Source organism: Heliangelus exortis, chromosome 1 (assembly GCF_036169615.1).
Source record: "Heliangelus exortis chromosome 1, bHelExo1.hap1, whole genome shotgun sequence".
NCBI classification, from domain to species: Eukaryota; Metazoa; Chordata; class Aves; order Apodiformes; family Trochilidae; genus Heliangelus; species Heliangelus exortis.
In genome coordinates, this window is record NC_092422.1 from 3,469,103 (window position 1) to 3,482,666 (window position 13,564).

General features: G+C 46.2%; 1 protein-coding gene across 1 annotated transcript in view; it reads left to right on the plus strand.

The window, feature by feature from the left end:
• The window catches only part of MYO7A (myosin VIIA), a 115,039-nt gene that overhangs the window by 62,345 nt on the left and 39,130 nt on the right, over positions 1 to 13,564 (plus strand). The window contains exons 8-17 of the mRNA XM_071766289.1: positions 392 to 534; positions 664 to 777; positions 1,627 to 1,780; positions 2,425 to 2,501; positions 3,376 to 3,495; positions 4,992 to 5,134; positions 5,590 to 5,800; positions 6,284 to 6,419; positions 6,771 to 6,877; positions 10,087 to 10,143. Of these exons, the coding sequence (XP_071622390.1) occupies positions 392 to 534; positions 664 to 777; positions 1,627 to 1,780; positions 2,425 to 2,501; positions 3,376 to 3,495; positions 4,992 to 5,134; positions 5,590 to 5,800; positions 6,284 to 6,419; positions 6,771 to 6,877; positions 10,087 to 10,143 (1,262 nt within the window). The remainder of the gene's footprint in view (positions 1 to 391; positions 535 to 663; positions 778 to 1,626; positions 1,781 to 2,424; positions 2,502 to 3,375; positions 3,496 to 4,991; positions 5,135 to 5,589; positions 5,801 to 6,283; positions 6,420 to 6,770; positions 6,878 to 10,086; positions 10,144 to 13,564) is intronic.

The following is a 13,564-nucleotide window of genomic DNA, read 5'->3' on the forward strand; positions in this document are numbered from 1 at the left end:
TGGGGAGGGACTTTTTACAAAGTCAAGGAGTGATGGGACAAGGGGGAACTGTTTCAGGCTAAAAGAGGGGAGATTTGGATTAGATCTTAAGAAAATCTTTGCTGTGTGGGTGGTGAGACACTGGCTCAGGTTTCCCTGAGAAGCTGTGGCTGCTCCCTCCCTGGAAGTGTCTCTGGCCAGGTTGGATGGGGCTTGAAGGAACCTGGTTTAGTGGGAAGTGTCCCTGCCCATGGCAGGAGTGTTGGAACTGGATGATCTTTAAGATCCCTTCCAGCCCAAACCATTCTGTGATTCTATTTTATTAATTTTTTTGTTTTTGTCATCATAAGACCAGATCATTGATCCTCTCTGCATCAGGTCTGTTCTTATCCACTGTAATTCTTCCCTGCAGCTTTTGGGAATGCCAAGACCATCCGTAACGACAACTCCAGCCGCTTTGGGAAGTACATTGACATCCACTTCAACAAGAGGGGAGCCATCGAGGGGGCAAAAATTGAGCAGTACCTGCTGGAGAAGTCCCGGGTGTGCAGGCAGGTGAGGTGACAAATCTGGAAGGCAGGTGAGGTGACAAATCTGCAAGGCAGGGGAGCTGGCACTGAGTCAGTCAACCCTTGTGGTGCTGTTCTCCTCCCAAGAATCAGCACTTGCTCTTTTCTGCTGCAGGCCCCGGATGAGAGGAATTACCACGTGTTTTACTGCATGCTGAGAGGGATGAGCATGGAGCAGAAGAAGAAGCTGGGTCTTGGGAAAGCCACAGACTACAACTACCTTGCCATGGTGAGGGTGCAGAGGTTTGATGGGGTGGGGTGGGGAGAGGTTGTTAGTGAGGGAAAAAGGAGAGAGAGAGGTGCTTCCTTCAAGAGCAAGAGTTGCTTTGCTGATTGTGACCTTCTCAAATCTTAGCCATGGGGTTTTGGGGACTTTTTTGTCCCACTACTACAGGCATCCCAGTCTTAGTGCAAACCTTTAACACCTGTGTACAGACCAGATCATTTCCACTCTTCCTGTGGAGCAGCTTGGGTTGTTTTGGTGTTTGGTGCCCAGGCTACTTGGTTGGAAATAAGCAGGGTGCTAGATATGACCTGATGCTCTTGCATGGCTGGAGAGTCCATTCTCTGCAGCACACAGGGCTGAGCTGTCTCTGTTCCACATGTCTGACCAAGCCCACTCCCCATGTACCCGTGTAACCACCCAGAGGAGCTGTGTGTAATTAAGCAGGTGTAATTAAAGCTGGGCTGTCATCAGCAAGGCTTGGACCTGGTTTTCTATCTGGATCGGTGGGATGTTTCTGGTTCTTTATCCCCATCTTCTCAGGGAGTTTTTTCTGCTCTACCAATTGCAGCCAGGCACAGGGTAGCTGAGGAGGGCAAGGTGAGTGCAGGTCACAGGGCTGAGAAATGGTTCCACCACAAGTTAATATCCAATAAAAGGTAATATCCAACGAAAGGTAGTATCCACCAAAAGGTAACATCCACCAAAGGGCAGAGCTAGATCCACAGATTCAACACCATGTTTTGCTTATTCATCCCTGAAACAAAAGGTCTTCATATTTAGGGGGAAGCCCTGGATGGCTTAGGGTGGCACCCAGGTGTCCTCTGGTTTACCCCATGCTCTTCACTTCCCCAGGGTAACTGCACAACCTGTGATGGCAGAGATGACAGCAAGGAATACGCCAACATCCGCTCTGCCATGAAGGTCCTTATGTTCACTGACACAGAAAACTGGGAGATCTCCAAGCTGCTGGCTGCCATCCTGCACATGGGCAACCTACAGTATGAAGGTAAAAGGATAAATAGAGGGACATGGTCCAGCACACTCCTGCTTTTCATCCTGCGTGGTGAGAGGGAGCCAAGTTCAGGGACAGAGGGCTGTATCCGGATGACCTGCAGTGGTGCCATGCCAGGGTCTCAGGTGCTGTGTAAGGACAAGGAAGGAGGAATAAGTCCACCTGCCTGCTCTGCAGGGCTGCCAGGCTCCAGTGTGCTCAGTCACATCCACCCTTTCTGAATGCAGGGAGGGTGAATATGGTCACAGGATGTTCAGGAGACTCAGGTTTTGCAAGGAGAGATTAGTGGAGCGTTTGATTGGATGTGCCCTTGTCAATGTACCAAACTTCCTGTGGTCAGAAATGACACAGTGAGTTACAAAACATCTTTGGAAGACAGAAACCTGATCACTTGCACACTCAAAGGGTTTTTACCCCTTTAGTCATTTGGTGTGCCTGGCAGAGCAGAGTCCAGCTCCTCTGCAGCCAGCAGCAAGACTCCAGCAGCCACATGAACTTTTCTCTCCGTTCTGATGGCCAAATGTTGCTTGGCCACCATATGGATCCAGTGGAGAAAGACCCTTTCCCTCACCCCACCCACCTTCTGAAAGGCCACGTCCCTTGCTGATGTTTTTTCCTCTGCTTTTCTTCTCCCCCAGCTCGGACCTATGACAACCTGGATGCCTGTGAAGTGGTTCAGTCGGCGTCACTGATCACTGCAGCATCCTTGCTGGAGGTCAGTGGCCCTGCAGTGCTTCTGTCCCTTCTCTGCCTTGTTCCTATATTTCAAATATTGTGGCAAAGCTCCATCTGAGCCAGGCTCTCCTTCAACCACCAGCTCCAGGAGGCTGAAGAGGCCTGGGAAAGCCACACTTCACCCTGCATGGGCAGAGTGGTGGTGGGTGTCACCAGAGGTTTGAGACAAACAGACACTTGGGTGGCACATCATCCTAAAGAGGACCTCCAGACTAGTTCAGTCTCTAAAACAGAGTGTTTTCCTCATAGATGTAAAGAATGTTCATTACAGTAGCTGTGACAAAGATGTCACCTCTGTGTCTGTCTGAAGTGAGGTGAGATGCCCCTCACCCAAACCCCAAATGCAGTGACTGGAGCATCCCTCAGTGGCCTCTCCAGCAGGTAACACAGGTTCCTCAGGCACACCATCTCCATAGGTACCACTGGTCCCAGGGTGTGATCCACAGCTGTTTGCAGGCTGTTTCCAGGGCATGCACATTTCCCTGGCTTGATCTCAGAAGTATGAAAAAGGGTCAAGGGGATGCAATGCTATATTCATGATGGTAGGATACAGCCTCACAGGCTTTGCTTGTTCATCTTCTCTCCCCATACCACCTTAACATCTCACACTAAGACACAAGAACACTTTAGGCAGTGAAACACTTTATAAAAGTTTTAAATACTCTCTCTGAAAATGCTTGTGGCATCATTTGGGACATTTCCCCTGTACAACCAAGAGAGGTCACTTACCTCCAGCCATGGGGGCTGCATTGTTCGTCTCTGGCCACGCACTGAATGTTCATGGCCACCCAGGACATTGTAAGGACACCTGGTGCTGTAATGTCAATTGCTGTGTTTGTTGGTGTCTTTGCCAGGTTGACCCTCAGGATGTGATGAACTGCCTTACCAGCAGGACAATAATCACCAGGGGTGAGACTGTTTCCACCCCTCTCAGCATGGAACAAGCGCTGGATGTGAGGGACGCTTTTGTAAAGGTGAATCTTAGGGCACTCCTTTCTGCTCTTGTTGGTAAATAGAAGAAATCTGCCAGTTTTGAGACCAGAGCATCCACTCCACAGGAAAAGTGTTTCTCTTGATGCCTGTGTGAGCTCAGACCAGCAGATGGCCTTGAAACTGTGTTCTTATCAGGATGCACCAAGAGGTGAGATGGAAAGAGTCTAGAGAGCCTGGTCTTCAGGGGGTTTGCTATCTGGGTTTCAAAGGGTCTGCACTCAAAGGTGACTTGTGGAAGGAGCCAGCATTCTGAAATTACTTCACCTCAGCCTCAGGAAAAGATCCCATCTTGAGCTCCAGGGTTATAGATCCTCAGCTGTTCTAAATCAGAGCAGCTCTCCCAACACCTAGAACACCCCCACCTGAATTTCAGGATTTGGGCATTTCTGCAGCAGTAAATAAATCTGAACACCACAGCAACAGGAGTAGAGCAATTCAGCAGCCAGCAGAGCACTTGGAGAGAGCACCATTTGGGAATGGACTTTTTACAAGGGCGTGCAGTGATGGGATGAGGAAGAATGGTTTTAAGCTGGAAGAGGGAGAAATTCTCTGGTCCAGGTTGCCCAGATAACCGGTGGCTGCCCCATCCCTGGAAATGTTGAAGTCCAGGTTGGATGGGGCTTGGAGCCTGGTCTAGTGGGAGGTGTCCCTGCCCATGTCAGGGGGTTTGGAACTAGATGATCTTTAAAATCCTTTCCAACCCAAACCATTCTATGATTCTGTGATCATCTGATCTTTTGGGCTGATCAGGATTGATGGGGGGTATTGGGGGTGTGTGTGCATCACTGCTGTGCTGTTTGTAGCCCCTTCTGAGGTTGTAAAACAAGCAGCTGTGGCACACTTTGGCCAACTTGGACTTCCCCACCTCTATCTGTGGGGAACTGGTAGATCAAGCTGGCTGGTTTGACACCTAACTGGTCTGCAAATCCAGACAGTGACTTCTCTAGTGGTGATGGGCTTTGGAATCAGGCTCTCCCTCCTGGCAGCACTGCTGTAGGTCACAGAAAAGTCAGTAACACTGCAGAACATGGAGCTCTGGAATTACTGAAGCATCAATAGCTGCAGCTCAGCCAATTCTGTAACATTTCAGTCAGCACCTTGTCCAGGTCCTTGGCTGGTCTAGCAGTGCAGGTTGGCTCTGCTGAACTGTAGAGATAAATGTTTACAAACCAAGGGAAAGAACTGTCTGGCTTTACAGTGAGCCCATGGATCCAAAATTTAGACTATCCAAATCTGGGATTTTGCTTTTAATTTTCTAGACTTTCAAGTGGGTTTTCCTTAGCCTACATAATGCCTCTTGAAGCTTTAAACCGTGCCAGGAGTTTGGAATAAATGTTGGTGAGTGTGTCCTCAGGCACTGCCCAGGTGCTGGCCACACTTTAGAGGAGCCTGAACCATCACAGATGAAGTCACCTCTCAGAGTAGCAAAGCAAACTCCTAACCTGCTCCAGTGACCTCCATCTTTGGAATATTGCAGGGAATTTACGGACGGCTTTTTGTGTGGATCGTGGAAAAGATCAATGCTGCAATTTACAGACCTCCATCCCAGGAACTCAAAAGTGTCAGGAGATCCATCGGCCTCCTGGATATCTTTGGCTTTGAGAACTTCATGGTGAACAGGTATGGAGCTTAAAAAAAGGAAAACCAGGTCTTAACCCTCCTCTCCCACCCCAAGGTCAAGGTCTTGCAGTCCTTTCATCTGTCCTGAGATGAACAGGACTGGGCTTGGCCAAGACTTTTTCTATGAGAGATTATGAGAGTTCATCACTTTTATATTGCAGCAGACAACATAGTTCCTAAAATGAGTGGCATAGACTACACATGTAGTGCAGCCTAATGTAGTATAATGGCTATTACATTGTTTTGGGGGAGAAAAACTGATTATCAGAACCAATAAGGAAATTCTCAGCCAACAGCAACCTAGTTGACTGATTGAGGTGGTCTGAGAGTATTGCTTCAAGCATGGAGAGAGATGGAGGAAGGCAGACAGTGGACCTAAACATCCACACATGGTGGACCTAAACATCCACACATGGTGGATCTAAAGTGGCCTTTTCTTGATCTTTCTCCCACAGTTTTGAGCAGCTTTGCATTAACTTTGCAAATGAAAACCTGCAGCAGTTCTTCGTGCGCCATGTCTTCAAACTGGAGCAGGAGGAATACAACCTGGAGAACATCAACTGGCAGCACATTGAGTTCACTGATAACCAAGATGCCTTGGACATGATTGCCATCAAGCCCATGAACATCATTTCCCTCATTGATGAGGAGAGCAAGTTCCCCAAGGTGTGTTTTGGGCTCAGCCCTGGTGCCACTGACTCTCCTGTTTTTACCCCCTCTGTACTTTGAGTGCTGTCACCCTAAGAGCTCTGGTCAGCCCCAAACACACATTCACCAATGAGTTGTCTATTCATATTTTTTATTGCTCTATCAGATTTATTTTCCCTGAGGCCAACAACCATGCTTAAAACAAGTCAGTATTTCTGATGGAAGAATATTCCTGCAAGAGGCTCCAGGAATAGCCTTTAACAAAGTTTAAGAGAAAATAATGTTTAATATACTCCCTTTGGAGCACTAGCTCAAATATAGCACTACACGTAGGTGACATTTAATTAATTTATTTAATTTTAGCATCTGAGATATCACCTCCAACACACCTCAAAATAAATACCCATTGCCACCCAAGACAAAAAGAGAAATGGTCTGTTGATTGGAAAATTATTTTAATGGGACAAAACCTGGATAAATGTCAGATCTTTTCCTGCACAGGGCACAGATGCCACCATGTTACACAAGCTGAACTCCCAGCACAAGCTTAACACCAACTATATCCCTCCGAAGAATAACTATGAGACCCAGTTTGGCATTAACCACTTTGCTGGAATTGTTTACTATGAAACAAAAGGTATGGGGCAGCTCTTGGGGTGTGGGGATGCTCGATGTGAGGGGATGCTGGGGGAAGGCTGAGCTGCTGCTGTGGCATTGGAGCAGAGCAGGCTGCTGGCCCATCATAGTGTCAGGGTACAGAATTGAAGGGCTTAGCACCACATGCATCTTTTATGAAGTGTCCAGGTGGATTCTTCTCAAGAATGTCAAGAATTGTCTCTTCTTCCATCTCTTTCTATAGCCCCTTGCTACCCCCGTTGCCTCCCCGAGAACATTCGGTAACCGAGCAACCCAGAGGGTGCTTGCATGTCATACCCACCCCATGTTGCACTGTATCATCTATCTAGGTCTTGTCCCATTATTCTTCTAGGTTTCTTGGAGAAAAACAGGGACACACTGCATGGAGACATCATTCAGCTGGTGCATTCCTCCAAAAACAAGTTCATCAAGCAGATCTTCCAAGCAGATGTGGCAATGGTAATGCAGGCGCGAGAGGATCTTCATTCACAGGGGGAGTGAGGAGGGGATTGTGGTGTCTTATCTGGAAGGGGCAGAAGATTTTGCAAAGGGTCATGTTGCCCTGGTGCTGTTTTGGGGTGTTTCAAACCTGTTAGTGTGAGCCAGCCACTGGCAAGCATTACCTTGGTGCCATGGGTACATCCACACGCAGCCCCCCACCACCATCAATTCAGTCTGTTCAGTTTATCAAAGATTATTTTGTGCTGTGATTGCTCCTCCCCTGCTTGTGTAGGGCTGTAGGTTTGTAATTGTAGGGCTGTAGGTTTGTAATTGTAGAAATTATCAGAGAGAAAGAGCAAACCCCTCCAGCTGAGTAGTCCAGATGTGTGTGTGATAGAGTGAGAAGTGAAAAGCAAACCCTTGGTGGTTGCAGACCAGAGGAGAACTAAGGGATGATCAGAGTGGCCTTTGAGCACCATGGCAGGACTAGAAGGGGCCAGACAACAGCTGTGTTTTACTGTTATGACAGCAGAGAGAGGGGACATCAGGTATAAAAGCTTTCCTTTTCCCCAGTCCTCTGGCAGGGTATGTACTTGCTCCATGCTCAGTGTGGAATAAGACCACATGCACTGAAGATCTGGAGAAAGGCACAAGTTCTTTCTTTTAAAATTCCCACCATTTGAGCACTTATTACTGGGATACTGTCTTGGATGCTGAGATTTGTGACTGTTTCACCATTAATAACACCAAGATAGGATGTTCACTTGAGAAAGCTGAACATCTACCACTCCCTTCTGATGTATCATCAACCCTGCTTCCAAAATTAAATGGGAAACTGTTTTAAAATACCAGCCTTGCAGAACCTGAAATTCTACCCAGATAAGTTGCTATGGTCAAATCCTCCTGGCTGTCTGTAGGCAAAGCCAGGTGTGGGGATAACATTTTCCAAAGGAACCAAGTTTTTTTTAGAAGTTGGAGTCCTATTTCCAAATGCAGGCCAATGCCACTGATGGTCCAAGGGACTTAGGGGCTTTCAGGAGTGCCAAACAGATTTAAATACTGAATTCCCTTGCCTGCTAAGGGAAAAAAATGTTTAAATTCCCAAGAAATTTCTCTCAATAGGCTATGGACACTTTTGCAAGCCTCGTTCATAACCTTTAGCCACTCATTTCTGCTCTTCCTGAAACAATCAATAATCTTTTGACTCTGTTGGGAAGAAAATAACATTTATCAGCGCCAGCTACCAATTGGCATGACACTACTGGAGGCTTCAAAGCTATTCCCAGATGTGGATACTCCTGCTGAACTAGGCACTAACTCCCTTAGCATCAGTGCTGCTGTTTCCTTTGCTTTTTATTGCTTGTCCCTCACTGCTTTTTATTTTCAGTGCAAGCTTTGCAGTTCACCTTGGGAATGATTTCTTGCTTCTCTGAGCAGAGAAGAGATGAATCCTGGGGAATGGATGAGAAGGAGCTTTTAATTTTATATAGTCATGCAGACTTCTTCACAGGAACACCTACAAAGAGGCTTTAAAAATGCTGGAAATGTATGAGAGCAGAATTGAGATTTTCACCTGGGCATTGCCTAGGACCTGAGAACAGAGACCCTTTAAAGCATCAGAGCACTTTTTTTTATTTATTTAAAGAAACTTTTTCTTTTATTAGCTCAGTTAATGTCTTCAGAATCTGTCTGCAGTGGTGGTCTCTGTGATTTGATCCTTTAGCAATCTCAGCTTTTCTCTTTTGAATGAGAGATTTGTAACCTGACTGGTATGGAACTGGAAGAGGTGCAAAAATTGTGTATGAGTTCCTCTAATCATGCACAATGTTTGTGTGAACTGGGCAAGCACAAACCCCCTCAAGCCCCACAAAAACAAAAGAGCTCAGACAAGCAGAGATGGGGCCAAGCAACGTGGGGCTGAGATGATTTTGCCCATTGCTTTCCACCAAAATTCAATAATCTTTGCATTTTACAACATTCCTTCTTATAACATGCCCCAAAAGAAAGAGCAGGTGAACCTGAGTCCTGGGAATTGACTACAGTTAGCAAAGAGCTGGAGAAAAGGCTCCTCTTGGAAGTTTGCATCCAGCAGCAGTGGGACAATCCGTGGAGAAACCTTCCAGGCACATTCAGGTCAGGTCAATCAAATCTTAATTTCTTCCCTTCAAAAGAGACAAGTGGCTGCTCTGCGAAAGGTTAAAGCAAATCAAGAGGTGTTTTGCTCAACAGCTTCCAACCTTTGGTCATCAGGGGCTTATTGAGGAGTTTTGGGGATTTTGTGAGTGAAGCAAATCCCTATCTGCTGTACATTGGATTTTTCCAATGGGATTCTTGCATGCCAGGAACTTGAGACAGCCACAGATCATCTTGAAAAAAAATATTTGAATATTGTAATAACAGTTTGGTCCCTGAAAGACCTGAGATTTGTAGACAACAAAACCACTGTGGGGAACTGGGTGTTGCTGGAGGCCACGAGGCCGTGCAGCTCAATTCCTGCATGGCCATCAAGGAGGAGATCTATCTGCATGTGTCTGCTGAATGGGAACATTACTTTGAGCATTTCCGGGTGAAATGATGGACTCAGTGGGAATTCTACCCCTGCTCCTCTGAGGAATCAGCCACTGGTCTGAGCACTTCTTGTTTGAGGAAGAGGTGGGAGGAACAGAGGAGGATGGGAACTGATGAAGAGAAAAACACATAAGGGGCTTTCCCCTCAGCAAAGATTTAAATTCTGCAGTAATTTATTTGATCTGTTGGAATAGAATTAGGGAGGAAGGAAGGGATTTCTTTAGATTTTTTGTGACAATGTGTTGGTTTAATTTTTTTTCCCCTGGCATCTTCCCAGCTGCTGTGTATTAAGAGCTCCGGCCACAGGGGAGCAGGGATGTGTGAGGGAGAGGAGTGGGGATGGATGAAGCTGGAAGGATATTAAGTGAATTTAAAAGATTCAGAAGAGTTTTTCCCAAAACCCAAGAGCTAAACAGTTGCAGCTCCCTCATCTTCAAGGATGTGAACATGGAGATGAAGAGGAAAAGCCAGGAGGGGGACAGACAAAAATTTAAGAATTAACGCATTTTGTCGATGAGATAATTTTAACAACGGCGTCTACAAGACTAACAACATCAGGCTCCTTTTGGTTGTTCCTTCTTTTCACTGTTTGCTCTTCTCTGTCTCTGTTTTGTTTGTTTGTGTTTGTTTGTTTGTTTTTTTACCTGTGCTTCATGTAGTTTCTCTGTGGCTATGCATCCAGCACATTTGGCCAGTCGCCCACACCCACACCAAAGGTAAACCAAAAACCTGAGTTCCTCTATTCTATATTCACCTCTCCTTGGCAAGGGTTGTGCTTTGCTCTTGTCAGTTGATTCCTCTTCCTGCACTATCTATTTCAAGGGACCAAAGTGATGGAGAGCAGATTTATGGCTTGGTGAATAGATGCAGGTGTACAACTGTGACATTTATTTCTAGGGTTCAACTCAGATTTGCTTTGTAATGACAGGAATTTGGTTTGGATAAAATCAGAACCAGCCCAAGGCAACGTTTTGGCAATTTTTCTGGTATTTGAGTAATTTTAATTGACTTCAGATGTGGGATTCAGCTGCTGTTTATTGTGGTGCCATCACTGGCTTCTGTGGGATATTATTGCAACTGCAAATCTGGACTTGTTTTGCCCTTTTGGTGGCAGGAAGAAGTTTGTGTGCACAGAGAGACTCTTGGATTGCATTTCTGTGTCACGTGGAAATGCCATCATTCTTACAGGGGACAATATGTTAGGTCTTGTTCAGGGGAGAGCTCAAATCCAAGCCCTCATCAAAACAGTCACTTGGCACCTTTCTTTCTTAGTTTTTTTCTGCTGCAGGTTATCTCCTGACTGGTTCTGATGGCTTCCCAAACCTTTCTTGCTAGATATTTGGCCCTAGGGTAGCACACTGTGTGCTAAAGTTTTTGTGATGTTAGCTTTGCAACTGGTCACATTTCCAGCACAATCTCTTAAGAGGCATAAAATTATGTTAGAGATGGACCTGACTTCCAAAATTCAGATCCTTGCATGGGGCTGAATTTCAACCTTCTTACCTCTGTGTCTCGGGGTGTTTGGACTTGGAATTCCAATGAGGGAGATCTGACCCAAAATGACCCAAAGCCATTCATTCCAGAGCTGAATTCCTTCACTTTCATGTCATGATTGCAAATTTTTTGGATTTCATCATTTCATTGGACCCTGCTCTAGAGGACCTTTCTAATTTAAGTTATGGTGGAATTAAATCCAGGAGATAATTATGCAAAATCTGCCCCAAATGCCCTGGCCAGTCATTTTTTTCTGAAGGCAACAACAGGAGATACAGGGAAATGGGATCTTTCAGGTCCCTTCCAACCCAAACCCAATTCTTTGACTTCAGTGGTGTCACCCTGTCCATGCAGGAGGCGACTGAGGCAAAGCACTCATCTGAGATTTTTTTTGTGTAGCTGAGAGCCTGCTTAGTGCCCACAGGGCTGGTGCCCATCATAGAGAGGAGGCTTTCCAAAAACATGAAGCCCAGGAATCCCATGAATGGCTGGGAGGGATGGATGGAGCAATCTTGACAGGAGGAGTTCAGCTTGTTCTCATGATTTGGATGAGGAGACAAACTGCTTTCTGGCTGCTCTCCCTTCCTTCCAGCCCAAAAAGTTCTCAGGTGTAAGGGTGACAATGGCACCACTGCCTTTTGCCAGAGCTGGATGCATGCACCAAAAAAAAATGCAAAGCATCAGCAACCTAAAGGGGCAGAATCTGCTGTCTGGGAGCAAAGCACCAAGTAGCAAGTGATAGAAGAAGAGGAAATGGCCTCAAGTTGTACCAGGGGTGGTTTAGATTGGATATTAGGACAATTTTCTTCTCCAAAAGGGTTGTCAGTCACTGGCCCAGGCTGCCCAGGGCAGGGGTGGAGTCCCCATCCCTGGAGGGGTTTGAAGGATGTGTAGGTGCTGAGGGCCATGGTTTAGTGGTGGACTTGGCAGTGCTGGGTTAATGGTTGGACTCAATGATCTCAAAGGTCTTTCCCAACCAAAATCATTCTCCTCATTCCCTTGTAGACCCTTGTACAAAGCCTTGCTGAAAAGCTGAAAAATGACCTTTCCCAGCCAAGCCCAAATTGGCTGACAAGCTGTTGCTTCCAACTTCCAGCCCTGCTCCTGCATCTGTTGCTGCTTCTAACCCCTCTGGCTATCATTTCACATCACACAGAGGTGACCCCTCGCATATAATTAGCAAAGTGATAAGAAAACATTCATCAAAGCTATGCAAAACCAGGATTCTTGCTGAAACAGCTTATTCTTCATCAAATCTGAGACAGAATAAGAGCACCAGGCTGTACAGTGCTCTGCAGGTAGCAGCTGCATCCATTAATTACTCTCAACTTGTTAACAACTTTTTCTAGTCATTTAAGGGAGTGTTTTGTTGGGTGATATCCCTGATAGCTCCCTGCTCTCCTGGACAAGCAGGCCAGGTTTTTTCTGCTGTGTCCATGAGCTGGGTTTTCTCTTGTTGGAATTCCATGCTGACTTTCTGTTTGTGTTTATTGGGTTTGTCTCAGCATCACATCCAACCTGAGCTGTGTCAACTCCCTGCCAATGGCAGGGGGGTTGGATTTGATGATCTTTCAAGACCTAACTTTCTATGTTTCCATGAAAGTCTCTCCCAACCCAAAACCGTTCTGTGAATCTGTGAAATTCTTCAGCTGTGTGGGGTGGGGATGTTCTCTGACAGGTTATCAGTGATGTATGATGAAGTTCTTGTAGAAAATTTAGGAAACATAGAAATAAAAACCACCTTCCAAAGCAGAGCAGCAAGGCCAGTGGGGACACATGGGGACTTTGTGACTCCATGCATGGCTTGGCCACCTGCAAAAGAAGAAAGTGTTTGGTGGAAATTTGCATTTAAACCCTGCTGGAATCCTCACTTTGGGAAATCTCTGGCCATCAGGTCATGTCAGAGGTCATGTCAGAGTTTGCCCTGTATTCAGCTCAGTGGAGGTTGCATCCTGCTGCCCAACTCTTCACCCATGAGCAATTCCTGCTGCCCCACAAAGGTTCCCTGAGCACCAGCCCCTGTGAGATACACAGCACTGTTCTGACTGATGTGTATCAAGCTCAGGTAGCAGGGGTTGATGGATAAAACAAGTTTGGAGCTTCATTTAGTTTGAAGATGGTTTAACAAGGTCCTTGGAGGGCAGGGAGAAGTGTTTATCAAGGGAAACCTCTCCATTCTGCTTTAGAAGCACTTGCTTCAAACTGGAGACTGGGTTATTAATTTAACCAGAGGAGCTAAAACAAGCAAAATACTCCAGATCATCCTGATTCACCCTGATTACCCACCTCAAATGGTAATATTCTTTTCCAAACAAAACTCCAGTCTTCCCTGTGGTACAGGATGAGGAGAGCAGACCAGCAGTTTCTGGAGCTTTTGAAGACAGAAAGTATCCTTGGCTTGGTTTTTACCCTACATAGGTCTCTGCTCAGATACCTCAAGTAGCAGAATGTGCTCAGCTTGACATGAGGAACCACATCAGTAGAGCTGCCATGACCATGCTGCTCTTCATGGGGACAGAGAAGACCAAGCTGCTCTTGAGAAGCATCCCTGGGCAAATGCATTGCCCTAAGCTGCAATATTGAGATTTTTGATGGCCTGGAAGGGGCTGTTTGCTCTCATGGGCAGATCTTCCTCACAGCTCT